The 26,192-nt window shown below is 50.8% G+C and overlaps 1 protein-coding gene across 1 annotated transcript in view; it reads left to right on the top strand.

Annotated features, from left to right (window-relative positions):
• The window catches only part of CACNG2 (calcium voltage-gated channel auxiliary subunit gamma 2), a 143,756-nt gene that overhangs the window by 109,724 nt on the left and 7,840 nt on the right, over nt 1–26,192 (top strand). Inside the window, exon 2 of the mRNA XM_054470123.2 lies at nt 7,398–7,481. Within this exon, the coding sequence (XP_054326098.1) occupies nt 7,398–7,481 (84 nt within the window). The remainder of the gene's footprint in view (nt 1–7,397; nt 7,482–26,192) is intronic.

The raw sequence follows: 26,192 nt of genomic DNA, 5'->3' as shown, positions 1-26,192 counted from the left end.
GCCTACACACACAGACACATGCACACACATAGACACACACACACCCATGCACAGACACAGACTCATACCCATGTACACACAGAGACACACACAAAGACACATGCACACACAGACACATACATGCACAAACACGCATATGCAGACTTCATCTCACCCTGCCCAGTGCCTAGCACACAGTAGGCATTCAAAACTACCCACATGCAGACACAGACACACACAAACACACATGCACACGCAGACAGACACACATGCACACACACACACCCATGAACACACAGACACAAACACCCATGAACACACAGACACAAACACCCATGAACACACACACACATGCACGCACACACACACACAGTGATGTACACACACAGACACACACCCATGCACAACAGACATACACACACATGCACACACACCCATGCACACACAGACACACACACACACAGACATACACACACATGCACAGACACACACCCTTGCACACACAGACACACACATGCATGCACACACACAGACACATCCACACACAGACACACACACATGCACACACACAGACAGACACACACACAGACACACACACGGGCACACACAGACCCCTCCCTGCTTCATCAGGCTGACTCCTCCACTTTGTGTCAGCTCAGGCACCTGCTCCTCCTCAGGAGGCCTGTGTCACCCACACACTCCCTCGTCTGGACACGCCTTCCTTCTGTGTGCCCCAGACACGCTCCACTCTCCTCTGTCATCACACACATCCTCTACACCACAGCGTGTGTTTTCTGTCTGCCACCATAGGCTGCAAGTTCCTTGAGGACAGAAAGTATATTTTTCCCCCTCTGTGTTCTCAGCAGGTTGCACGGAGCGTGGCATACAGTTGGTGCTACATAAATGATAGCTGAACAATTGTGCTGCCATAAGGCCTCATACCTCCTTCTAATATAGTATGTGAGGGATTGCACTCTAGTAAGTTCTGTACTGTCTGTCTTTGCCCCTAGAATGTGAGCCTGGAAGGCAGAGATGAGATTAGATTTTCCTCTACCATCCCAGTGCCAGGCACTTGGCCCTTAGTCTCTACCACAGGGACAGAGCGTGCCTAGGAATGAAGCTAGTTGGGAGGAAAGTCAGAGATGGAGAGAGGTTCCAGATTTTGGAGCACCTGGATCCATCTGTGCCTGAAGCCATCACAACCCCTGGGGTGGATTACCACCAACCAGAAGGAAATACAATGGAACCCTAGGCTGACCTTAGGGAAATGAAATCTCATTCATTTCATCACCACTCACCACTCTCCCCTTACTGGAGTGATGTCTGTTGACGTAGATGTCCTATGAAGTTCAAATTTCACTACTAATGCTTGAGTGCTGCTAGTGCCCCTTCCCCTCCTATACCTCTCCCCAGCACCACCATTAGTCAGACTGAATCCAGGGCCCACTGAGCTCCAAGTGCTCCTGGAGACCCCGTGCTCCTCCAGCCGACCCTCACAGCCTCATCGCCACCGGAGGCTTTGGGACAAATCGCACAGTGACCTGTATCCCAGTTTACCCCATCACTCCTCCCTACTCATCACTTGTCCCTCAGGGCTGTGTGTCCTCTGATCTGGCCGGATCTCTAACTCCCCTGACCTCCTAAATCCTTGCCATGGCACCTTCTAGAATTAAGGTCACAGTGCCAGCAGAATCCCCTCATTCTATCCTTGCTCTAATGGAAACCTGGCTCTCCCCGAAGGATACCACCGCCCCGGCAAACTCTCACTGTCGAGAGTGTTTTACTGCTCACATTCCAGGCCTCCCTGGGCCTCATCGACATTTCCGGTCCATTTCCCTGCCTGCTCCCTAAACCCCCTGCCTCTGTGTAACTCATCCCAGCCTACCTGTCCGACTCCCTCATGGCTGCCGCCATTCAGTCTTTGGGGAGCTGAGCGCTGGCTCACTGCCTCTGCCTCCAGCGCTGCTCCCGTTATCATCCTTGCAGATTCCACAACCAGGCAATCAGCCCCTCCAGTCCCTGGCCTTGACTCCTTCACTCCAACCTGATGTGCTGGTGCTGCCTCACTGGTTGTTAAATATTGACATACTGTTGTACCGATCAGTCTTACTATGTCAGGGAAGCTGGCTGGGGGCAGGGGTGGCTCCTGCATTGGGCGGGACAGAGAGAAGAGAAGGGCTGGGACCAAGGCTCCATCTCCTCTCCTCGCTCCCCAAGGCTGGGTTGAGGACTGAGCTCTGTTCTCAGGTTCTATAAACTCCAAGGCCCACCCCAAGGGTGGGGGCAAGAGAAGAAGAGTCTCCCTACTGGCCCTGACTGGTGGGACTGGGCTGGGCTGGGCGCACACCGCTGCCCTGCCGATGAGAGCGTCTACCCCTCTCACAGCCTCCCACCACCTTCCCATTCCCGGCCCTGACCTCCTGGGGCTGCTGGGCACAGAGAGGTCCTCTAGTCGAACCGTAGAGGACAAGTTAGCAGAAGATTCTGCACTCGCCGAGATGGAATGACCCTTACTCTAACAGGGAAGTTTGGGGAGCATCTGGTATGGTTTCCCGTGTCAAAGCACGGTCCAGTCAAGCCATCATTTAGCTCATAACAGCTTCATCATCAAAAGATCACACCACTCATTTCTAAAAGCCAATCGGTGATTTGGGGCTTATTAGAATAATTTGATGAATCATTTGCACTTCAAATTTTAACCAGGTAGGTAGTTTCTTAATATATACTCGATGTATATAGAAAATAAGAGCAAACGTTGTAGTTTTGCCTTATCTATTAATTTGTATGACCTTTCCAGTGCATACTTGAAGATCATCCCTACCTCCGCCTGCCCCAAGCCACCTCATTCGGGGTCTTACCCTTGCCCTTGGCATTTCCAATATCCACACCCCCTCCATTCTCTGTCTTTTGCATCCTGCTCTCTGGCTACCACATGCCACCCTTGCAGCTCACTCCCATGCACCCCCATTTCAATAATGCTTTGACCCCACGCCAACCCCAGGCTCAAAAGCATTGACTGCCCTCCCCGCTCCACCACCCACCCCCGCCTTTGCACTGCCTCACTTGCCCTTCGGGTCCTCATTTCCCTGTTTACCCAGCTCAGACTCCATATCTATCCTCATAATCACTCCCTTTCCACCCTCTCCCTGTTGCACTCACCTCACAAACCTCCTCCTGGTTAGAGGCAACTCTCCAGCTAACTGCACCCATGCCCCAAATGTGGCCAGAGAAAACCACAGAATCTCAGAAGTGACCTTCAAGCCACTGACACACACACTTCACAGCCTGGTCCACTCCCTCCCACTCTCACTTCCCTTCCCCTGTCCTCCCGTCCCCAACCCTTCCTCACTCTCAGTTGATGATCCTGCTTCCCATTTCGTCAGGAAAATAGAAGCAACAGAAGAGAAGTGTTACACACTCCCACCATGTCTGCCCATCCCCAGCACTGCACCCACGAGCTCTGCTGTCCCTCCTGGCACAGCACCACCCCCCTTGCACTGTGTCCTGGGCCTCATCTCCTTGCACAGTGCACCTGTATTGCTCCCCCATCTCTGCAGGTCATCCCTTCTGTCCTCCTTTCTTTTACTTTTTTATTTTGATTTTATTTTCGAGACAGAGTCTTGCTCTGTCACCAGACTGGAGTGCAGTGGTGCTATCCTAGCTCAGTGCAGCCTCGAACACCTGGGTTCAAGGGATCCTCCTGCCTCAGCCTCCCAAGTAAGCTAGGACCACAGACACATACCACCACATCCGGCTAATTTGTTTTTATTTTTTGTAGATATAGGGTCTTGCTACGTTGCCCAGGCTGGTCTTGAACTCCTGGGTTCAAGGGATCCTCCTGCCTCAGCTTCCCAAAGCTAAAGACTGAGCCACTGCCCCCAGCCCCTCCCTTCTTCCCTCTCTACTAGAACATTCCCACTAGTATCATACAGGCTTTAATATCTCCCCCCAACACAGAGCAGCCAGCACAGCCAGCACTAGCCAGCTAGTGGAAGACACCCCAGTAGCACAGTGCAGGGAGGCAGAAGGAGGTTAGGAGAAAGAGGCAACAGAGGACATGGTGGGAGCTCAGGCAGCAGGACCAGCATGCATGTGCCACGGTCCTGAGGTAGGAGGGAGCATGGCAGGAAAGAAGGCAGAGATGCGCAGGGAGGGAGGAGGCGGGTGGGAGGTGAGGCCAGATGTGGAGGTTGGGGGTCAGGCTTTGTTAGAGATGTTGAGCTTTTCCCCGACAGTACTGGGAAGCTGGAGTGTTTCCGAGCTGGAGGTGGCATGATCAGATTTGCATGTACAAAGGATCACTGTCATAGCTCTGTAGAGAAGGATAAGAGTGGGTGCAAACTGATGAGTGGGGAGGCCACGGCAGCCATCCAGGGAGCAGGGACGGTGGCCTGGTGGTGGGCGGTGCTGTCTCAGAGACATCAGGCAAGTTTGAGACACTAAGGATCTAACACAGACAGGACGCCCTGATGGATGGAGCCTGCAGGGAGGAGGAAGAGATAGATGTCGGCGCTGACAACTAGGCTCAGGCTTACACGAGGGAGCCCTGGAGAAGCATTCGCCAAGCTAACTGGGGCCTCCAGAGCGCCAGGCTGGAGGGAAAGATCAGGAGTTCATGTTCAGTGCCTTTAAAACATCCACCAGGAGACGTCATATAGGCAGCTGGATACCCAGGTCCAGGCCTCGAGGAGAGGTCTGGGCCACTGATTATCTCTCACAGCCTCTCTGTTAGCATCTCCCGAACCCTCCTTCTGTGCCAGGCACTGCACTAGGAGCCAATGGTCCAAGGGAGTGAGGCCCAGGCTTGCACACAAGGAGCAACTAGGCTCCCCATAGAATGTGAGCTCCTATTCCTGCGGGGAACAGGAGTGGGTGTGGCCCACCAGGATGCAGCTGGGGCCCTTCTGGGTTAAGCTCTGTCCTCAATTTGTGGGACGCCTCAGGGCATGTCAGTACTGCTCTCTGAGCCTCACTCCTGCACAGATTCTTTATAAAGATGCCTGGCACCAGCTTGCTGAAATATTTGTCAGATTGAATTGAAAGAAAATGAAAGTGCTTCGCAAAGTGCTTTTCAAATACACTGATTTGTAATTTTAACAATAGGGAGAATTTGTTATCCTCTTAGCAGCTGGTATGAAGACTTTTCCCACAGAGAAGGGTGTGTGGTTGGATTAGGGAAACAAGGTACTAGGGAGGGGACAAGGCTTCCTTTTAACATCCCAAGATGCAGGAGGGCAGAGGGGCCTTGACACGATGAGGGTGGGGACAGCAAAAAGCAGGGAACCCAAAACACTCAGAGAAGACACCTGTCCATGGGACCATTTTGGGTGGCCCTACCAAGCTTCAGTGAAGCGACCAGAAGTCCTGATATGCTCTGGGGAATTGTTTTTCTTGTAGAACTCAAGAAAGTTAGTGAATTTGGTACAGGGATAGCTCATGTGTGAAAGGGAGTTACAGGGATTTCTCTTTTCCATTTTATGCAGCATATAATCATAGCCAGAAGTTCCTAAAATGCTTATATTTCTATGTAGTCATAAGTATCCCTGTATACTATATACCTGTGTACTATTAGGTTGATGCAAAAGTAATTACGGTTTCACTATTACTTTTGATGGCAAAAACCACAATTGCTTTTGCACCAACCTAATATATAGGTCTATTTTTTATATATATATATATGTCCAGGCTGGGCGCAGTGGCTCATGCCTGTAATCCCAGCACTTTGGGAGGCCAAGGCAGGCAGATCACTTGAGGTCAAGAGTGGGGGACCAGCCTGGCCAACATGGTGAGACTCCATCTCTACAAAAATACAAAAATTAGCCAGGCATGGTGGTGTGTGCCTGTAACCCCGGCTACTCGGGAGGCTGATGCAGGAGAATCACTTGAACTCGGGAGTCAGAGGTTGCAGTGAGCCAAGATCGCGCCACGGCACTCAAGCCTGGGTGACAGAGAGAGACTCCATTTCAGGGGAAAAAAAAAGGTATATGTAATAATACCGTAAAATTCCTAAGTAATATCTATGGTACATACTAGAATCTGTCCCTATTTTATAAGACATAGTCTCAGGACTGTAGAAGAAAATCATTGCCAACATGTATTGAGGGCTGTATTAATTAGGTCACACTAGCTACTATGTTGGTGGCTGGACATAGTCAAATTTCATTTCTCTCTCACGTCAATGCTCCCAAGGACTTCCTAAATGTGTCAGGCACTGGTCTGACTACTCAACATGCATCAGCTCAGTGAATCTCCATGACAATCTGCCAGGGAAGAATTCTTGTTATCGCCACTCTCAGGTGAGGACACTGAGTGACGCACAGCTGGACCCAGGCAGTCTGGCTGTGCAACCTGCATCTTACCCACTGTGCATACGCCCCAGCATACACCCAATCCTTCTTCCATTCAGAGAAGGTTAAAGGACATTCACTGTGCCTTATGCTGGTGCTGGGGATAAGACGGTGAATGAAACAAAGTCTCTGCAGCCAGGAAGCCGGTGCTCTGGCGATTGTAGAGTCTGTGCTACTTATCGGTTTTTAGAAAGGCTGCATTCAAGAGTTCACTTGCTCATCAGTGAACATCGGGGAGGACCTGCCTGTGACACTGTGCTGGGATTTGCCCCAGGCCAGTTCTCACCTTCCCAGCAGGCACCGAGGAAACATTTAGCGTCAAAAGACCCTAGTTTGAGCCCTGATTCCATCATTTCCTAGCCACAAGTACTTGCTTAGATAGTTCAGCCTTTCTGAGCCTCAGTTTCCTCATCTATACAATGGGGATGATAATACCCCTCTCACAGGCCTGTGGTGGACCCAAAATTAGTTGTAGTTCAAAACCCAAAAGTCCTGCCCCCAGGGGGCTCAACCTCCTCCCCACCCCCATATTTAATTCAAAGCGGTTGGCGGCTTGGTTTGGTGAATTCCGTGCGGAATTGCAGATGGGAAAGTGTTTTGCAGGCTCTTCTAAAGGGCTGTGGCAGCATCTGGCAGCACCAGTGTGGGGTGTGTCCCCTTTAGAAAGTGATCTGCTGCTTTCTCACATGTAAAATGCAGGGTGACTCCCAGCTAAGCTGGGGCACAGAGACCGGCTGAGGAGCATTCATCGGCCTCCTCCACGGCAGTCCCCAGCTCGGAATCAAACCTCCACTGCTGCCAAGCCTCCGCTAATCCTCAGAAGCTTCGGTGCAGGGACAGAAGGCAGCGTTTTGAAGTCGTCGGCTTTAGATCCTCTCCGCAGTGCTGCGGGTGTGTGTGTTGTGATTCACCAGGCAGATGTCCAAACAGACAAAGCGAAACCTTCCTTCAGGGGTGAGGGAGAGGGCTGAGTGAGTTTCCAAAGAGCCAGAAGTTGGGAAGAGGCAGGTGGGCCCTAAGCGCCCCCAAAACTATGATGTTTCATGCTCTTTTTCTCCCCTTGTTTTGCAGGGAATTTCAAAGGTCTGTGCAAGCAAATCGATCACTTCCCAGAGGATGCAGATTACGAAGCTGACACAGCAGAATATTTCCTCCGTGAGTGCACACAATTCTTTTTATCTCCCTCCTGGTGGTGGGCCCTGCCCTTCCATCCTTCACAGAGTCAAGGATCAGGCCTACCTAGAGGCCCTCATCACAGCAGAGGGCAGGAAAAAGCTAAGCCTCTCTCCTTTCCGGAGTGCAGACCTTCATACATGCTGTTCCCTCTGCCTGCAATGCCCTTCCCTGCCTGTCTTTGTCTGGCAAACTCCTACTCAGTCGACCTCCAGGTCTCAGCTAAAACATCACCTTCTCCAGGAAGTCCTTCCTGCCTTCTGCATGAGTTCCTAAAGGATGGTACCTTATCATGCTGTGGGGTCCTTGGCTATTTGAGTAACCATCTCCCAACTCTGCTAGGGTATGGACTCATCCTAGCAATTCACCATTATATTCTCAGCCCAGTGCTTGGCATGTAATAAGCACTCAGTGAATATTTCTTGAATAATTGGATGAAGTAACCCACCAGGCAGTGCCAGATTGGAACTTCTAATGAAAAAAAAAAAGAGAGAGCGAGAGAGAGAGATTTTTTTCTTCCCCCGCAAGTCAAGTAAGTCAAAGTTAAATCCTGATGTAACAGCTGCGATCTTAAATCCACCTGAGACATATTATCAAGAGAAAGCATTCTGAGGCTCCAAGGAAATGTCTCAAGTATCAGCAAAAACTAACAAGGCTACCTATTCCCTGAGAAAGGGATTTCCAAGAGAGGGGCTGAGAGTCCTTGAGGCCTGGAACAGCAAAGCTGAAGGTTCTCAGGCCATCTCTTTGGAAGGAGGTTTGCTTCCCTCCCAGGAGCAACCCTGCCTCTGCTCCAGGCCCTGCCACCTCCCCTCCCCAACAGCACAAGGGTTGCCATTGCCCTCAGATCACTTTTATGAAGCATGTAGGAGGCATTTTATTATATAGATTGCCCCTGTCTCTTTCAATAATTACTTCTCACATCAAGCCCAGCTCTCAGGTCAGCTTGGAATCTGGTTTCATTGAAAAGCCCGTGGAATGTAAAGTCAGTCAGGCAGCCGGGAAGAAAGAGGGAGGGAACACGATGCAATTTTTAGATTCTTTTTTTTAAAGGAAAAAATATCATACCCTGCTCGTCATTTCCTTTTATGAATTCCTTCAAGACGTTGCTCTTAACTGGAATTCCTAAAAGGCCATTTGGTTGTGGTTACCTGTCACCTGCGACTGTGTCTGGGGTGGGGCTGCAGGAGCCCAGCTGTGCAGTAAACATGGGTTGAGCTCCTTCTGTGTGCTGGATCCTGTGCTCAGTGCTGGGAGGCCAAGATGGATGAGGGCCTGCCCCCAAGAAGAGCACAGCCTGGCAGGGAGGGCCCTTGGAAAAACAGCTCAACTTGGGAGACACAGCATGGCAGAGGTGAGGCCTGAATGTAGAAGGGGGAAGCCAGCAAGCAAAGCCAAGCCCCACACTGGGAGCCACACTCCTGGAGCACAAGGCTCACCAGGTGGAGCTCGAATGATGTCATGCTTTATCTGCTAGGCAGTAAGCGCCTGGGGGCAGGAAACTTGTCTCATTCATTGCTGCCCTTATAACAGCTCAATGAATGCCTTTTGTTAAGAAGAGATAGAGGACTCTTCAGTGGCAATTCCTAACAACTCAATGCCTCCGTTTCCTTGTTTTTAAGAAAGAAGAGCATAGAGCATAGAGTATTTGGTTCATTTTGGTGTCCCTGGACAAAAGACTTGGACTCAGATTGGCAACGCAGGATTCTGAAGGTCTGATTTGAGTTGACTTAATCCAACAATATTTTTTGAACATCTGTAACAGGGGTCGGCAAACTTTTTCTGTAAAGAATCAGATGTTGAATATTTTAGGCTTTGTGGGCCATGCAATCTCTGTCCCATTTACCCAACTCTGCTCTTGTGGCCACTGACAATACGGAGGCATATGTGTGGCTGTGTTACAGTGAAACTTAACTTGATTTACACAACCAGGCAGCAGTCTTCATTTGGTATAGTTTGCTGACCCCTGGTCTATAAAATGCTAGTCCTGGGCTGGACAACAAAAATAATTCTTTAAAGCTGGAAGACATGAGTTTCTATCATTCTCTATGAAGTTCTAACCTAGATCTTGAGAGAAGCTGGAAGACGGGGATAATTTTTCTAGAAGGATCCCCTGCCCCCACTCCCTACCCCAGCTTCTGATTCAGAAGCTCCTCTGGGGCCTCCCTGGCACCCTGCATGTGTCTACAATTCAACCCTGGCCACACTTTGCTGCAATGTCACTGGTTCACACTCGGGATCCCCAAGAGACTGTGAGCTTCTTGAAGGCAGAGCTATGTCCCATTCATTTCTGCACCCCACGCACCCAGAAAAGGCCATGGCAGGGAATTTGACCCAAAAAAGCACTTTGATGACTGAGCAATGAAGTGACTGGGTGGGTGAATATGTGAACACTCAAGTAAATCATGGTCTAATGCCCCGAGATCAATGCAAGCAACAGGCTTCCAGAGGAAAACAGCTGGGCCCCCATTCACCAGAGGTAGGCGGGTGGCTCCCAGAGGTGGGCAGAGCTTAGGCCCAAGGAGGCGGGCTGAGCTGCACCTGGGGTGGGCAAGGCCTGAATCCACTCCTAGTTAAGATCTGTCAAACCCATCTGCACAGCTCATCTGCCACAGCGGAGGCTGTGAGGGGGCAGAAGCAGCCCCTCTCCCTGAGGGCTAGCCATCTGGAGGGAGACCTACGGACCTAATGTTTATGCTGCATGCTGGAATAGAAGGAAACGTGTGGTGCTGAGGGAACCTGTCCCCTAACCCAGACCAGAGGAGGTCCTTCCAGAAGGGTTCCCTAGAGAAGGTGGCACCAGAGCTCATTCATTCATTCATTCACTCGAGAGATATTTACTAAGCACTCACTGAGTGCCGGCACTGTTGTCAGTCCTGGGGATCCAAGAGTGAACCAAACAAAGAGAGCCAGTGCCTTCGTGAAGGTTACATCCTAGTGTAAGAAACAAGTAATAAACAAGTGTGAAACACCCTGTCCCTGCCCTCTGCACCCTGAGATAGTTTTGTTGTTGTTGTTGTTGTTGTTTTTGAGATAGAGTATCTTGCTCTTTCATCCAGGCTGGAATGCAAGTGATGCCAAACCTCTGCTTCCCAGGTTCAAGCAATTCTCCTGCCTCAGCCTCCCGAGTAGCTGGGATTACATGTGTGTGCCACCATGCCTGGCTAACTTTTTTGTATTTTTAGTAAAGATGGGGTTTCACCATGTTAGCCAGGCTGGTCTTAAACTCCTGGCCTCAGGTGATCCACCTGCCTCAGCCTCTCAAAGTGCTGGGATTACAGGCGTGAGCCACTGCACCCGGCCCCAGCTGAGATCATTTCTGAGTGGTCTGGGAGGGGTTGGAGAGTGGAGAGTGATGGGGGAGGGGCCAGTGGGTCCTGAGGGCATGTCACTTAGATAAGGTGGTCCCAAAGTTTCTCTGAGTGAAGAAAGGGAACCAGGTAAGAAGATTGCTGGGGAAGAGAGTAGCTGATGGAGAGAATAGCAAGAGCAGAGTCCTTAAAGCAGGCACAGAGCATCATGTTTGAGGATCAGAGGGGTAGCTGGTCCTGCAGGAGCCCAGTGCAAGGGTGGAGTGGGGTCCTACAGTGGAGACAGCAGAGGAACCCAATCATGTGGGCCTGGGACCAGGGGGAGACCTCAGCTCTCATTCTAAGTGTGATAGGAATGACTGATTTAGACACGTCAGCCTGGCTGCTGTGGTAGTGATGGCTGGAAACAGAGGCAGGGAGCCCAGGATGGGGGAGGGGGGGCAACCAGAGTGTAGCCATGGTGATGGTGAGAAGGAAGGAGATGTTTGGGAGACAGAGCTGACAGCAGCAGGGGTGGCCACTGATGGGGCATGGGCCATGGGGCAGGGAACAGATTTCAGGATAGGGACGGAAGTGAAAGGAGAGGGAAGGATCAGTCAAGCAACTCTTCTTTCTCTCCAAAAAGCAGATTCCAACCCATGTAGAGCATCTCCTAAGGGACTTGGGGCTTGTTTTCCAGGTTCCCAAATAGCTCCTCAATTAATTCTTTTTTTTTTTTCGAGACAGAGTCTTGCTCTGTCACCCAGGCTGGAGTGCTGTGGTGCAATCTTGGCTCACTGCAACCTCTGCCTCCTGGATTCAAGCAATTCTCCTGCCTCAGCCTCCTGAGTAGCTGGGATTACAGGCACCCGCCACCACATCTGGCTAATTTTTGTATTTTTAGTAGAGACGGGATTTTGCCATGTTGACCAGGTTGGTCTCCAATTCCTGACCTCAGGTGATCCGCCCACCTCAGCCTCCCAAAGTGCTGGGATTACAGGCATGAGCCACCATGCCCAGCCCTAAATTAATTCTTCCTGGAAAAGCAGAGGTGTGAGCTGTATGGGGCACAATCCATGCCTTCCGGAGTATTCCTAAACCCAAGACCTCTGCAGAATGAAGAACTGGACCAAGCTGAGCCACGCCAGGAATGCACACCGCTGGGGCCCCTTAAATTTCCTATGAAGTCACAAGGTCCATGAAACAGATGTAGCATCTTCCTTCACTTGTAAGTGTGAGCAATGCACACACTCCACAGATCTTTCTGGAGTGGGCCCCCCTGTATGCCAGGCCCTCTTTGAGGTACTGAGGTCATGGCCCTCAGGGTACTTGCAATCTACAAAAAATGAAACTAACAGGTGAATGATATAATATGTTAGACTAAGATAAGCCCTATGGGAAAAAAAAAATCAAGCAGGGACGGGAGATGGGGAATTCTAGAGTAGGGATGGGATCAAGAATGAACAGTGGCCGGGCGTGGTGGTGGGTGCCTGTAATCTCAGCACTTTGGGAGGCCGAGGCGGGCAGATCACCTGAGGTTGGGAGTTCAAGACCAGCCTGACCAACATGGAGAAACCCCATCTCTACTAAAAATACCAAAAAATTTAGCCATGCGTGGTGGTGCATGCCTGTATTCCCAGCTACTCGGGAGGCTGAGGCAGAAAAATCATTTGAACTCAGGAGGTGGAGGTTGCGGTGAGCTGAGATCAAGCCATTGCACTCCAGCCTGGACAACAAGAGCGAAACTCTGTCTCAAAAAAAAAAAAAAAAGAAAGAAAGAACAAACAGCAAGGGCAAAGGTCCTGGGTTGGGAGCATGCCTGGAATATCTGAGGAATAGGACTGAGCCCCATAAGACAAGAAGAGAGTGAGCAAGGAAGGGCAAAGAAAGAGCAAGTGTGGAGAGCCCCAAAGACCCTGTGGGTTGCAGCGAGAATTTGGGGGTTTGTTCTGATTGACAGACACCATCTCACTTTTGAACAGGCTCTGGCTGCTGTGTTCATAAGGGACTGAAATCAGACCAGGGCAGAAGCCGACAGAAGAGTTAGAACTCTGTTGCTATAATTTAGGCAGGAGGTGATGACAGCTTGAACCAGAATGGTAGCAGTGAAGGGGGTGAAATAGGATCAATGTTGAAAATATTTGCAGGGCACCGCACACAGGATTTTCTGAAAGGCTGAATGTGGATTTCAAGAGAAAGAAAGGAGGCAAGGATGGTGCCAAGGGGCCGTGCCCATGGGGGAACAACAGGTTGAGACTGGGGCTCAATATCAGACATATTCAGTTAGAGATGCCTGTGGGACTTCCTGGGGCAATGTCACAGGCTCGGTGTGGACCTGAGGCCAGGGTTCACAGGAGAGGTCCTGGCCAGAGATAGTGAGTTTTCGCATTGTTGGCACGTAGGTGATATTTAAAGCCATGAGACTCAATGAACTCACCGAGGGAGTGGCACAGAGAGAAAAGGGGAGAAGTCCAGACACTAAGCTCCAGGACACCACGAAGGCTTAGGGGCCAGGGAGATGAGGACACTCCAGGAAAGGGGGCTGAGCAGGAGTGGCCAATGAGGTGTCCGGGGTAACTCCCACCATCCTTGCTACACCAGCTGGACTGGGGATGTAGAGCAGAGAGGGAGGACAGAGAATGCCAGAAGGGCATGGCTGGACAGCAGTTCAGAGCTCATCTCCTGGGGTGGAAAGGACAGTGGGGCTCACCGCGCTCAAGCCAGCAGGCCAAGCTTAAGATGTTGTCCAGCCTCTTGGAGGGCCTGGCAGAAGGAAGGCACTCAATTAATATCTGATGGACGAATGAATGAATGAATGAATGAATGGACACTCTTACTTCCCAGTGGCTATGAGTAACTGAGGAGTCCCCCAGCCTCTCCTGAACCACACTGATAAACAGCTATAGGAGCCCCTCATCACCACCCCAGGCTCCATAAAGGCATGACCAATATAGACTTCGCCCCACCTATAACTGGCTTACCCAGTAATGAATGTGACTGGACTGTTTCTCCCAACCAGCGCTGTGGGCCCATCGAATGTGTCTGCTGTAGCAGCCTCCATATCCTCTTCCCTCATTAACCAAAGATTGAGGAGCGTGGTGAGGAACGAGGCGGTGGTGACCAGGGTGTGACTTCTCTTGAATGTCAAGCGTGCATCCATGCGTCTGTCTTTGTGCATGAGGGCATGAGTCTGTGCTGTGTTCTGTGTCTTTCGGTACCCGCATGTCCGTGTGTTTAAGTGTCCGTGTCTGAATGTGTAAGCATTTGTGTGTTTGCACATGTCTGTGTGTATGTGGGTCCCTGTGTGTTGTGTGTGTGTATGTGTGCGTGTTGTGTCCAGGAGATGGGAGTTGACATTTCCTAGCTGTCCTATTGTGATTTGGAGTAAGGGAAGAAGAATCAGAGGAATTTGGCTTCCTCCAACAGTCATGTATTAAGCACCTACTGTGTGCGAGACCCCAAAATCCACTCTATTGTGGCCACTCCTTGTCCAGGACTGTGGGGTATGGTCAGGTCTCCCCACTCCATATTCAGAGCCTGGGGCTGGAGGTGTGGGTGAGGTGCCCAGGGCTGGCTGCTGTCTCTGACGTACTCCCTCCAGGGGGTGTGTCACAGGCCACACACACAGGCCTCAACAGGGGGATCACCAGGCCACACTCCACAGCCAGAAGTGGACAGAAGGGGGAAGGGAGGCAGGCCCTCAGCAAAGCAGATGCCCCCACTCAGCTCCCCACAACACACACAAGAGAGGTACACCCAGTTGCGCTTAAATTTGACACCTCCCCAGGGATTCACTGACCACCTGAGGACGATGACAGGCAGCCTGGGGGAAGCCAACAGCAGGAGTGGAACCAAGGAGGGAGGCAGAAGTCAGCCAAGGCAGGGAGGACCCATGCGATGGGCATCTGGGGGGTGAATTTACAGAACTTGGACACCAGTGGGAGGCAGGCTTTGGCACACTCAGGGCTTCAAATCCAGCTCTGCCACTTTCCAGTGAACCTCCCTGGGCCTCAGTTTCCTCGTAATGGGGACGATGCCCATTGTCATCTTCCTAGCATTGCCATGAGGATTAAGGGAGTTAGAGTCAGACAGCAATTCACACCTGCCCCAAACCCAGTGAGCATTCAGCAGGCATTCGCCACGATCCGTGTTCACTGTTGCGTCCCATTGCAGAGCGATTGCCACGATCCATGCTCACTGTTGTGTCCCATTGCATAGCAATGAGCGCAAAGAACAAAGAGGAAACAGGGAGGAGAGATGGGCGCCCGGGGAGGGCTTCAGTTTGCAACAGGGTGGTCAGAAAGTCCTTGCGGCAAAGGTGACATTGAAGCAGAGACCTAAAGGAGGTGAGAAAGTGCTTGGGAGGTGCAGATATCCTGGAAGAGCATTCGGGCAGAGGGAACCGCCAGTGCAAAGCGTCTGAGGCTGGCGGGTTCATAACAGCCAGGATGTCCTGTGATAAGCAGATGAGGGGAAGGCAGGTGGCAGAAGGGGTGGGGACCAGGACTCGGGAGCCTCTGCTTTCCTCTGAGATGAGACCACCACGGGAGGGTTCTGAGCAGGGGACAGGCATGGTCTGATGTCCAGGCTACCAGTATCACTCCAGCTTCTGCAGGAGAGGGAGACCACAGCTATCTCCAGGCTCAAAAGGCAGGTGCTCGGGCCCAGTAGTGGAGAGGTGGCTGAGAAGGGGTTTGATTCTATATGTATTTGACAGGACAGCCGGCAGCTTTTTTTTTTTTTTTTTTTTTTTTTTTTTTTTTGTGAGACAGAGTTTCACTTTTGTTACCCAGGCTGGAGTGCAGTGGCATGATATCAGCTCATTGCAACCTCCACCTCCTGGGTTCAAGTGATTCTCCTGCCTCATCCTCCCAAGTAGCTGGGATTACAGGTGTCTGCCACCATGCCCAGCTAATTTTTTGTATTTAGTAGAGATGAGTTTTTACCATGTTAGTCAGGCTGGTCTCAAACTCCTGACCTCAGGTGATCTACCCGCCTCGGCTTCCCAAAGTGCTGGGATTACAGGTGTGAGCTATCATGCCCAGTCGAGCTGGCAGCTTTTACTGACAGCCTGGATGGGAGAAGTAAGAGAGAGGTCTCGTGGATGGCGAGGAGTTCTGGCTGGCAGATGGGGCAAACATTACTGCCCTTCTCTGACTCTGGGAATGTAGGACGAGGCTGCTGTGCGGGGAGGTGACCACTCTATTGCCAGTCTGTTTCATCCTGGTTTCTGTTACGGAATCTTCTCCCCACGGACTGTGAACAGCTTGAGGACACCACAAGGAGCGGCTGCAAATAGTGTCCTCCTCCCACCCATCCGCCCCCTCCAGCACAGGGCGTTTCCCAGGATCAGGCCCAGGAGAGGTTTGCTAAGTGAATAAACAAGGTACCGCCCGCCCTAGGGCAGCTGGCATGTTCACCCTCTTCCCAGAATGAGGTCAGAGGAGGATACTGGGTCTCAAGCTGGGCCACAGCCACCCTTCCCCGCCTTAGACAGTGCCCCTCCTCCCATTGCCCCTCTCTCCCCACCTCCACCAGTCCCACCAGGGGACATGAGCCAGGGAGGTGCAGGGAGACCAGGTGTCAAAACCCGAGCTTGTTACTTAGAATAAAAGGGCCTGAATTCAAGGGGTGCTCCACTCTGCGACCTTTGACAAGTTACACAACTTCTCTGAGCCTCCCATGAACAGTGCTGTTTTAGGTCTCCCCAGAGCCCCAGTGGAACAGCATGAGGGGCATCCACCAGGCTTCACCCACCTAGAATTTTAGAAGTGCAATGATCCATCATTCCAGCTTTTTTTTTTTTTTTTTTTGAGATGGAGTCTCACTCTGTCACCCAGGCTGGAGTGCAGTGGTGCCATCTCGGCTCACTGCAACCTCCGCCTCCTGGGTTCAAGCAATTCTTCTGTCTCAATAGCTGGGATTACAGGTGCACGCCACCACACTCAGCTAATTTTTTGTATTTTTTTTAGTAGAGAGGAGGTTTCACCATGTTGGCCAGGTTGGTCTCGAACTCCTCACCTCAAGTGATCTGCCAGCCTTGGCCTCCCAAAGTGCTGGGATTACAGGTGTGAGCTACCACACCCAGCCCATCATCCTAGCTTAGGATCACCCAGCCCCACCCTCCCATTTCACAGATGAGGGAAAAACGGAGGCCCAAGAGGGAAAATGACCTGCCCCAGCCCGGCACACTTTCTGGGACTGCACCCTGGGAGCATTATCCAGGTCCATTATCCTGCTACCTGTCCACTGCCCAGGGCTTTCAGCCCCTTCTAGAAAACATTGCCATGAGGGGGCTTCTGAAAGACATCCCCTCCAGAAGTCATCGCAACCAATGTGGCTAAAACTATTGTGACCCCACCCCATGGTTAGGAAACATCTAAGCTGCCACTTGTACTCACTCACATCTGCAGAACCAGAGCAAAATGTTCCCCAAAAGCCACCCAGCCTTCCTGAACGCACACTGGCCAGCAGTTTCTATTCTGTCCTAGTTCTTTTCTTTTTTCCAAGACGGAGTCTCACTCTGTCGCCAGGCTGGAGTGCAGTGGCATGATCTCGGCTCACTGCAACCTCCGCCTCCCCGGTTCAAGAGAGTCTCCTGCCTCAGCCTCCCGAGTAGGTGGGACTACAGGCCTGCGCCACCACACCCGGCTAATTTTTGTATTTTTAGTAGAGACCAGGTTTCACCATGTTGGCCAGAATGGTCTCGATCTCTTGACCTCGTGATCCACCCTCCTCGGCCTCCCAAAGTGCTGGGATTACAGGCGTGAGCCACCACGCCCGGCCCCTGTTCATTTCTTTAAGGGCTGGTCGCTACCACTACACCGATTTCATGACCTAGTAATGAGTCACAACCCGCACTTGAATAAACAGCAGCCTCAGTAACCCAAAGCCCGGTGACAGACAGCAACAATTTGCTCCGCTGGAATGATGACTACGATTTGCTGGTGCTCCTCGCATACCAGAAATTATTCTCATTGCTTCAAGTGTGTGTACTCAGTTACTCCTCATAGCACCCTGTGAGCTAAGTGTGCTTGTGATCTCCATATGGCAGAGGGGGCAGCAGAGGCCCCCAGGGGACCAGGTCACAGCTAGGAAGATGGACTCCGGCAGCCCTTCTCCTGAGCCTGTGCAACTGGTCACCAATCTCTACTGACAGCAGGAAGCAGGGACGTATCCGGCATCCTGCACAGATGGTACTCCCCAAGTTAGCTCCCTGGGCTCTCAAAATGCTTTTCATGTGCTATTATATATAGCACACGTTCATTGAACACTTGACGATGTGCCAGGCCTGACACTTGAAACATTATCTTAATTCATCTTCACAACCACCCTATGAGGGTGAGATGACCAGTGCCCCCATCACACAGATGGGAAAGGCAAGGCACAGAGGCTACACAGCCAATGAGGGTCCAAGAGGAGACCCCAAGCGGGCTGCATCTGGAACCCATGCTCCAAACCATAACGTTTGACTTCTCTTTCTATTTCTCACCCACCATCTTTGTTCTCCTCTTTCTTCTTTGAGGTCTTTCTGACTCTCTCTCTCTCACACACACACACATACACACATACACACACACACACACAGATGCATTTTGGGGTGTTTTTTTTTAATTTTTTATTTCCAGAGGTTGTTGGGGAACAAGCGGTCTTTGGTTACATGAGTTAGTTCTTTAGTGGTGATTTGTGAGATTGTGGTGCACCCATCATCCAAGCAACATACACTGAACACAATTTGTAGCCTTTTATACCTCACCCTCTCCCCACCCTTTCCCCCTGAATCCCCAGAGTCCATTCTATCATTCTTATGCCTTTGCATCCTCGTAGGTTAGCTCCCACTTATGAGTGAGAACATACAATGTTTGGTTTTCTATTCCTGAGTTACTTCCCTTAGAATAATAGTCTCCAATCTCACCCAGGTTGCTGCAAATGCCATCAGTTCATTCCTTTTTATTGCTGAGTAGTATTCCATCGTGTGTATACCACAGTCTTAAACCACTCATTAATGGATAGGTATTTGGGTTGGTTCCACATTTTTGCAATTGCAAATTGTACTGCTATAAACATGCATCACACAGGCATTTTTTGAAACGTATCCCTTCTCACGGCCATTGGCTACACCAGCCAGCACAGCGTGGAAGGAGAAGATGGGAAGAGGTGCCCAAGAGACTAGAAATCTCCTTGCAATCCAGCAGGTCTGTGCAGGTCTGTGACTGTAGAATTTATCCCCTAATGTGGATTGATCCTAATGATCCTAATTCATCCTAATGATGAGTCAGATCCCAGATGGGATAAGAGCATAACACTAGGCACAGAAAATAAGGAACCTGCCTGCTACATACCTGATTACGGTGACTATGTTGATTCAATGTCATTACTCGCACAGGGAACAGGTAAGGCAGCAGCATGGCCTGGCTGTGTGGGCCCTGGGGAGAGGTCTTGATGGGCAGGAGACCATCATTGAGGGACAGGGCCTTAAAGATCATCTACTCCAACCTCATCAGAGTGCAGATCTGAAGCCAAAGAAGGAATAGCACATGCTCGGGTCCCGTGGAGAGCCAGGCAAAGACTGCACAGCAGGCCCAGGTCTCCTGACCTCCCCTCATCGTCACATCCCCACCCCCACTGACCACCAGCCCACCCTCCTCCGCTGCCAGACACAATGAGAAAACCTCGGGGCCCTGCGTGCCCTGTCTGGCCCGGCCTCCGGCTATGCCCACCATGAAGCACCACGTCACAGCATGATGGCCACAGAGGCTGGGGCCCACCAAGGCACAAGATCACAAGATGATTTGTCCAGGGAGTTTGGCCAAAAAGCAGATTTGCAAAGAACGGATAGCTCAGGTCACCCATTCCAGAAGGCAAGATGTCGCTTGCCTCCTGGGCACTTAGGATACTCTGTATTTCTGTCACCCTCATAGAAAATAATAAATTGCTCATAGTTCACTGACATCCTGCATTTTCTAAAGCATCCACATTCCTCTTCCTGCTTAATCCCTGTAACCCGGTAAGGTAGACAGAGTTAGGATTTTCATCTCCATTTTACAGAAAAGGAAATAGGGGCCAAGGAACACTATTATTTGCCCAAGGTCTTCTTGAGATGGTCACTAACCATTGGGGCTCCCCAAGCCTCAGGCCTAAGCCTCTCCTCATCCATGGGCAAGCTCTTCTGTGTGTCTGTGAGATAGCTTCAACCCAGACGGCACCCCTGTGCTCCACATCTGCATACCCAACTGCCCCACCTACACTCTACGTGCACATCCCCAAGGCATCTCAAACTCAGCATGTCCAAAACCAAACCTTTTGATCTTCCTCCTCTACTCTCTTTTCTTGTTTGTTTGTTTTGTTTTGTTGAGACAGAGTTCCGCTCTTGTCGCCCAGGTTGGAGTGCAATGGCGGAATTTCGGTGCACGGCAACCTCCACCTCCTAGGTTCAAGCGATTCTCCTGCCTCAGCCTCCCAAATAGCTGGGTTTACAGGGATGCGCCACCACCCCTGGCTAATTTTGTATTTTTTTAGTAGAAATGGGGTTTCACCATGTTGGCCAGGCTGGTTTCGAACTCCTGACCTCAGGTGATCCGCCGGCCTCGGCCTTCCAAAGTGCTGGGATTACAGGCGTGAGCCACCGTGCCCAGCCTCCTCCCCTACTCTCTACTCACTGCTAGGCTGGGTCCTCTCCCAGTCCCCCTAAGTGGTTTTTTCCACCCAGCTGGCAAGTCTGAAACCTAGAAGTTATCCTCAACACCACCCTCTTCACTACCCATATCCATCCATCAAGCTTCAATTCACCTCCTAAACATCTCTCAAACACATCTGCCTCTGTCCATGCCCTTTGTACCTACCCTGGCCCAAGCACCGGCATCACTCCTCTCTGGTCAGCTGCAGTAGCCTTCTCACTGCTTCCCTGGAGCCACCCTTGACCCCTTCGTAATCCGTTTGCTTCTTAAGATGCAAATCAGATCATGACAGCCCTGCCTGTTCTAAGTCCTTTAAAGTTTCCCATTGCTCTCGGGATAAAGCTAAGCTCTTTAGCTCAACCCATGAGGCCCCACGTGGCCCGGACCCACCTGCCTCCTCTCCTTAGGTGCTCCCCACACTCCTCCGCTGGCTCCTCCCTTCTGTGCTCCCCACACTCCTCCACTGTCTCCTCGTGATCCAGCCTCCTTCCAGGTCTCTGAACGAGCCATGCCTCCTCCACCTCCGGCTCCTGCTGCTTTCTCTCCCACAGCCCTGCCTTCATTGTGCCTAATTAGCTGCTCCTTATTCGCCCAAGGTCAGCTCTACCACCACTTCCTCAGGGAGACCCGTCCTGATCCCCACATAAGCTCAGAGGATGCTTTGAAGGGCAGCAAAGTGTAGAGCCTGAAAAGAAGGGAATGCAGTGGTTAGACGCACAGACCCTAGAGTCAGACTGCCTGGATTCACAAATCTTGAACAAATGGCTTAACCTCTCCTTGCTTCAGTTTGGTCTCTGTATAGTGGGGATAATTAAAGTACTTATTCAGGCCATGTGTGGTGGCTCACACCTGTACTCCCGGCACTTTGGGAGGCTGACGCAGGCATATGATTTGAGGCCAGAAGTTCGAGACCAGGCTGGCCAACATGGTGAAACCCCGTCTCTACTAAAAATACAAAAATTAGACAGGTGTGATGTCACATGGCCTGTAATCTCAGCTTCTTGGGAGGCTGAGACACAAGAATCACTCAAACCCAGGAGGCAGAGGTTACAGTGAGCCGAGATCACGCCACTGTTCTCCAGCCTGGGTGACAGAGCGAGACTCTGTCTCAAAAAAATAATAATAATAATTAAAAATTAAAAAATAAAAGCATTCGATTTGAATCCAGGTCTATCACATTTCAGAGGCCGTACTATTATATGCTGCTTAAGATAATGTAACAAGTAGAACTAAAATAAATTTTAAAAATAAAAATAATATAAAGTACTTACTTCATAGAGTTGTAATGAGAACTAACAAGTTTGTGTATATGCAGTGCTCAAAACAGTCCTCGGCATACTCTAAGCTGTCTATGGACATTAGTTGTCTACATGTGACATTAGCCTGTCACATACCCTCATGGTGCCATATAGGTACTTTTCTTTCATAGCATGTTATCCAGACTGTGTGATTATCTGATGGCGTACCTGTCCTTCATGAGAGTATAAGCTCTAGAAAGACATGAACCAGGCCTGTTTTGCACCCCTCATGTCTCTCATGCCAAGCCCAGGCCTGGCACAGTGGTGGGCACTCAGTCCATATTTGCTCACTGGATTCACAGCTAGCCTAGAGCAAAGAATCTGCCTGCTCTGGACCATATGACCTTTTCCCCAATACAGAGTATACTCTTGGCCACAGCTGGCCAAGTATGACTAGCAGGCCAAATCTAGCCCATCCAGCCCACCACCTGATTTTCTTTTTTTTTTTTTTTTTTTTTTAGATGGAGTCTCACTCACTCTGTCACCCACTGCCCAGGCTGGAGTGCAGTGGCTTGATCTCAGCTCACTGCAACTTCTGCCTCCTGGGTTCAAGCGATTCTCCTGCCTCCGGCTCCCGAGTAGCTGGGACTACAGGCATGTGCCACCACGCCGGGCTAATTTTTGTATTTTTAGTAGAGATGGGGTTTCGTCATGTTGGCCATGCTGGTCTCGAACTCCTGACCTCAGGTGATCCAGCCCCCTTGGCCTCCCAAAGTGATTTTGTAAATAAAGTTTTATTGGAAGACAACCACGTTCATTTGTTTACATATTGTTTATGGCTGTTTATGTGCTACAACTGCAAAGTTAAGAAATTGCAACTGAGACCATATGGCCAGCAAAGACGAAAATATTTGCTGTCTTTCCCTTCGCAGAACAAGTTTGCCAATGTCAGATTTAGGCATGTGTAATCTTCTTGAAGCCAAAGCCCATGGCTTCATGTGGCTGGTATGAGGTTTACACCGCTCTTAGAACAAGGCCTGGTACAGGGGACGGGGTCCATAAATGTTGGCAGGTAATGTGAAGTGCCATATGCTTACTCATAGGAGACCAGTAAATGTTTGTTCATTAAATAAATCAGATATTTCCTGACTCTTGTGATAGATTTTGGCAACAAGACCACGCTTGGCTTTGTAGGAAGTCAGGACAATTTATAGGGAAGTTATGTCTGGACTGATGTTTTGGGAAGGGGGACCTCAGAAATAAAAATTGCTACCTTTTACTGTGCACCTTCTAGTGTGGGACACAGTAAAAGGTAGGACCCAATTTAATTCTCTTTTTTTTTTTTTTTTTTTTTTTGAGACAGAATCTTGCTGTGACTCCCAGGCTGGAGTGCAGTGGTGAGATCTTGGCTCACTGCAACCTCTGCCTCCCGTGTTCAAGCGATTCTCCTGCTTCAGCCCCCCCGAGTAGCTGGGGCTACAGGCGTGCACCACCATGCCCAGCTAATTTTTTTATTTTTAGTAGCGACGAGGTTTCATCATATTGGCTAGGCTGGTCTTGAACTCCTGACCTCAAGTGATCCACCTGCCTCGGCCTCCCAAAGTGCTGGGATTACAGGTGTGAGCCACCGAGCCCAGCCCCAATTTAATTCTTATAACAGCACTTCACAAACTTTCATATGCATGCAAATCTTGCTCTGGGGATCTCATTAAAATGCAGATTATGACTCAGTTGGGGGAAAGAGCTGAGGGGCGGCATTTCTTTTTTCTTCTTTTCTGAGATGGAACCTCGCTCTGTCAGCCAGGCTAGAGTGTAGTGGCGCAATCTCAGTTACTGCAACCTCCGCCTCCCAGGTTCAAGCGGTTCTCCTGCCTCAGCCTCCCAAGTAGCTGAGATTACAGGCGCTTACCATCACGCCCAGCTAATTTTTGTATTTTTAGTAGCAGCAAGGTTTCGCCATGCTGGCCAGGTTGGTCTCGAACTCCTGACCTCAGGTGATCCGCTCACCTCGGCGTCCCAAAGTGCTGGGATTACAGGCATGAGCCACCATGCCTGGCAGGGCTGCCTTTCTAACCAGATGCCAATGCTGCTGGGCCTCAGGCCACACTTGCAGCAGCAAGGCCTTACAATATTCCTATAAGCTAAAGATTATTTTTACTATTCCCATTTCACAGGATGGGGAAACTGAGGCTCAGAGCAGTAATGACCCTTGCCCAAGGGTCACACTGTTGATAAGTGACAAAGCCAGGATTCAAAGTCAAGTGTGACTAACTCCAAAATCCCCATTCCATTTGTGACACTACCCAGCCAGAAATACCTCCTTCAAGAAACTTCTCCAATGTAGGAGTCCCCGCTTGCTCCTAAACCAGCTTCCTTCCCACCTGGATCTGGGCCCTGCCAAGGCTAGTGGCCTAATCATGGTGCTATTTGCTGGATGCCCACTGTTGCTTTTTTTTTTTTTTTTTTGAGATGGGGTCTTGCTCTGTTGCCCAGGCTGGGGTGCAGTGGGGTGATCTCAGCTCACTGCAACCTCCGCCTCCCAAGTTGAAGCGATCCTCCTGCCTCAGCCCCCCCAGTAGCTGAGACTACTGGCACGCACCACCATGCCTGGCTAATTTTTGTATTTTTTTCAGTAGAGACAGGGTTTCACCACGTTAGCCAGGCTGGTCTCGAACTCCTGACCTCAGGTGGTCCATCCACCTCGGCCTCCCAAAGTGCTGGGATTACAGGCGTGAGCCACCGCGCCCGGCCTGTTGCCTTCTTTCTGGGCAAAGGGGCCTCTTCCAAGAAAGGCCAGAGCTTGGGGCTGGCTCTGCTTTGCCGAAGAGGCTTCTGTTTGTATTCCCCGCTGGTAGTCATTATTTAGAGCATGTCATACGCTGCCTTGGTGGCTTCTGAAGCCGTTCTGATTCCTCCTCATTGCTCTTTGCTGGCTGCAACCCAGCAGACCCCTCCCTCCTCTCCTGCCGCCCTCCATCTTGTCCACACATGCCTGGCCTCTGGCTGCACACACGCATGCATCCCAGCTCCCTCCGCAGCCGAGGCTCCCTCCCCCTGCTGGCAGGAAGGCTGAGCTGGGGCATCCGGGTTCCCACAGCAGATGGGGCTCAACTGGAAAAATCAAGCCCTGGGCTGCTGTGAGTCCATTTGCTGTGAGGGCACAATTGGGTCGGCCACCTGCAGGCATCCTGTGGGTAGTAAGAGCCCACTTTCTTGGAGGGGGAAGGCCAGAGCCTTTCTTCTGCCTGTTCCTCTGAGCTGCTGCTGCTGCGCCTCGGAAGCCACACCAACCTCTTTCTTTCTTTCCTTCTTTCTTCTGTCATTCCCCTTTGTGGCTGGCCAGGACCATGTCCACATGGAAAGGGCAGAGCTATTAGAAACTATCTAACGGCCGGGCACGGTGGCTCAGGCCTGTAATCCCAGCACTTTGGGAGGCCGGGTGGATCACCTGAGGTCAGGAGTTTGAGACCAGCCTGGCCAACATGGCGAAAACTCATCTCTACTAAAAATACAAAAATTAGCCAGGCATGGTGGCCAGCGCCTATAATCCCAGCTACTTGGGAGGCTGAGGCAGGAGAATTGCTTGAACCTGGAAGACGGAGGTTGCAGTGAGCCAAAATCGTGCCACTGCACTCCAGCCTGGGGTATAGAGCAGGACTCTGTCTCTAAAACAAACAAACAAAAAGAGACCATCTAACGGTCCATACCCCATGTTACACAGAGGAAAAACAGAGGAGGTGAGCCACCTGCCTTAGCCACACAGCAAGTGAGTGGCACAGCTGGTACCCAAACCCAGTTCTCCAGGCCCTGTGGCACCCACCCTTCCTGGGCTCCTTGGAAGCCACATACGGAGACTAAAGGGTGCTCCCAAAGTTGAGCTGGTCTGGATATGAATCCTGGTTCACTAGCTGGGTGGCAGGGGAGTTTCTCTCTCTGAACCTCAGTTTTCTTGTCTGTAAATTGGGGCAAAAAAACACACCCTGCCGGGCTGTTTTGAGGATGAAATTATATCATATATGTTAGGTACCTGCTCAAGACCCAACACTGAATGGGTGCTTAACAAATATTCTCTCTCTTCTCTTGGGTTTTCAATAAGCTCTCACCATCCTCATGTGCTTATAAAGATGAGAGTTAAGGTGACTTTTTAGTCATGCATGTCTGTCACGCGTGGGTGTGGATGTGGGTGTGTTTGGTCTGGGGGATCAGGTTAGGGATACAGCGTGTTGTCTTAGCAATGATTTGCAAGGAGAGAACACCTCCCTGGGGTCTGTGGAGGGAGCAGCCCCATCCCACCCAAGAGAAGGAGGGTGCTGAGGCTGCACAGTAGCCCAGCCACCCCAAGCCCCCATCCTCCCACCCCTGCTTCCCTATATGCAGCTCGGTTTTTCCCCAAGAGCTCTGCCCTTCTTCAAGTCCCCCCCAAATAACCCACTCACTCATTTGTGAGCAGTGTAGACGATGCTGCAGATCCATGGTGGGGACAGAAGA

Source organism: Pongo pygmaeus, chromosome 23 (assembly GCF_028885625.2).
Source record: "Pongo pygmaeus isolate AG05252 chromosome 23, NHGRI_mPonPyg2-v2.0_pri, whole genome shotgun sequence".
Classification (NCBI taxonomy): domain Eukaryota; kingdom Metazoa; phylum Chordata; class Mammalia; order Primates; family Hominidae; genus Pongo; species Pongo pygmaeus.
This window is presented reverse-complemented; position numbering and strand designations above follow the sequence as displayed.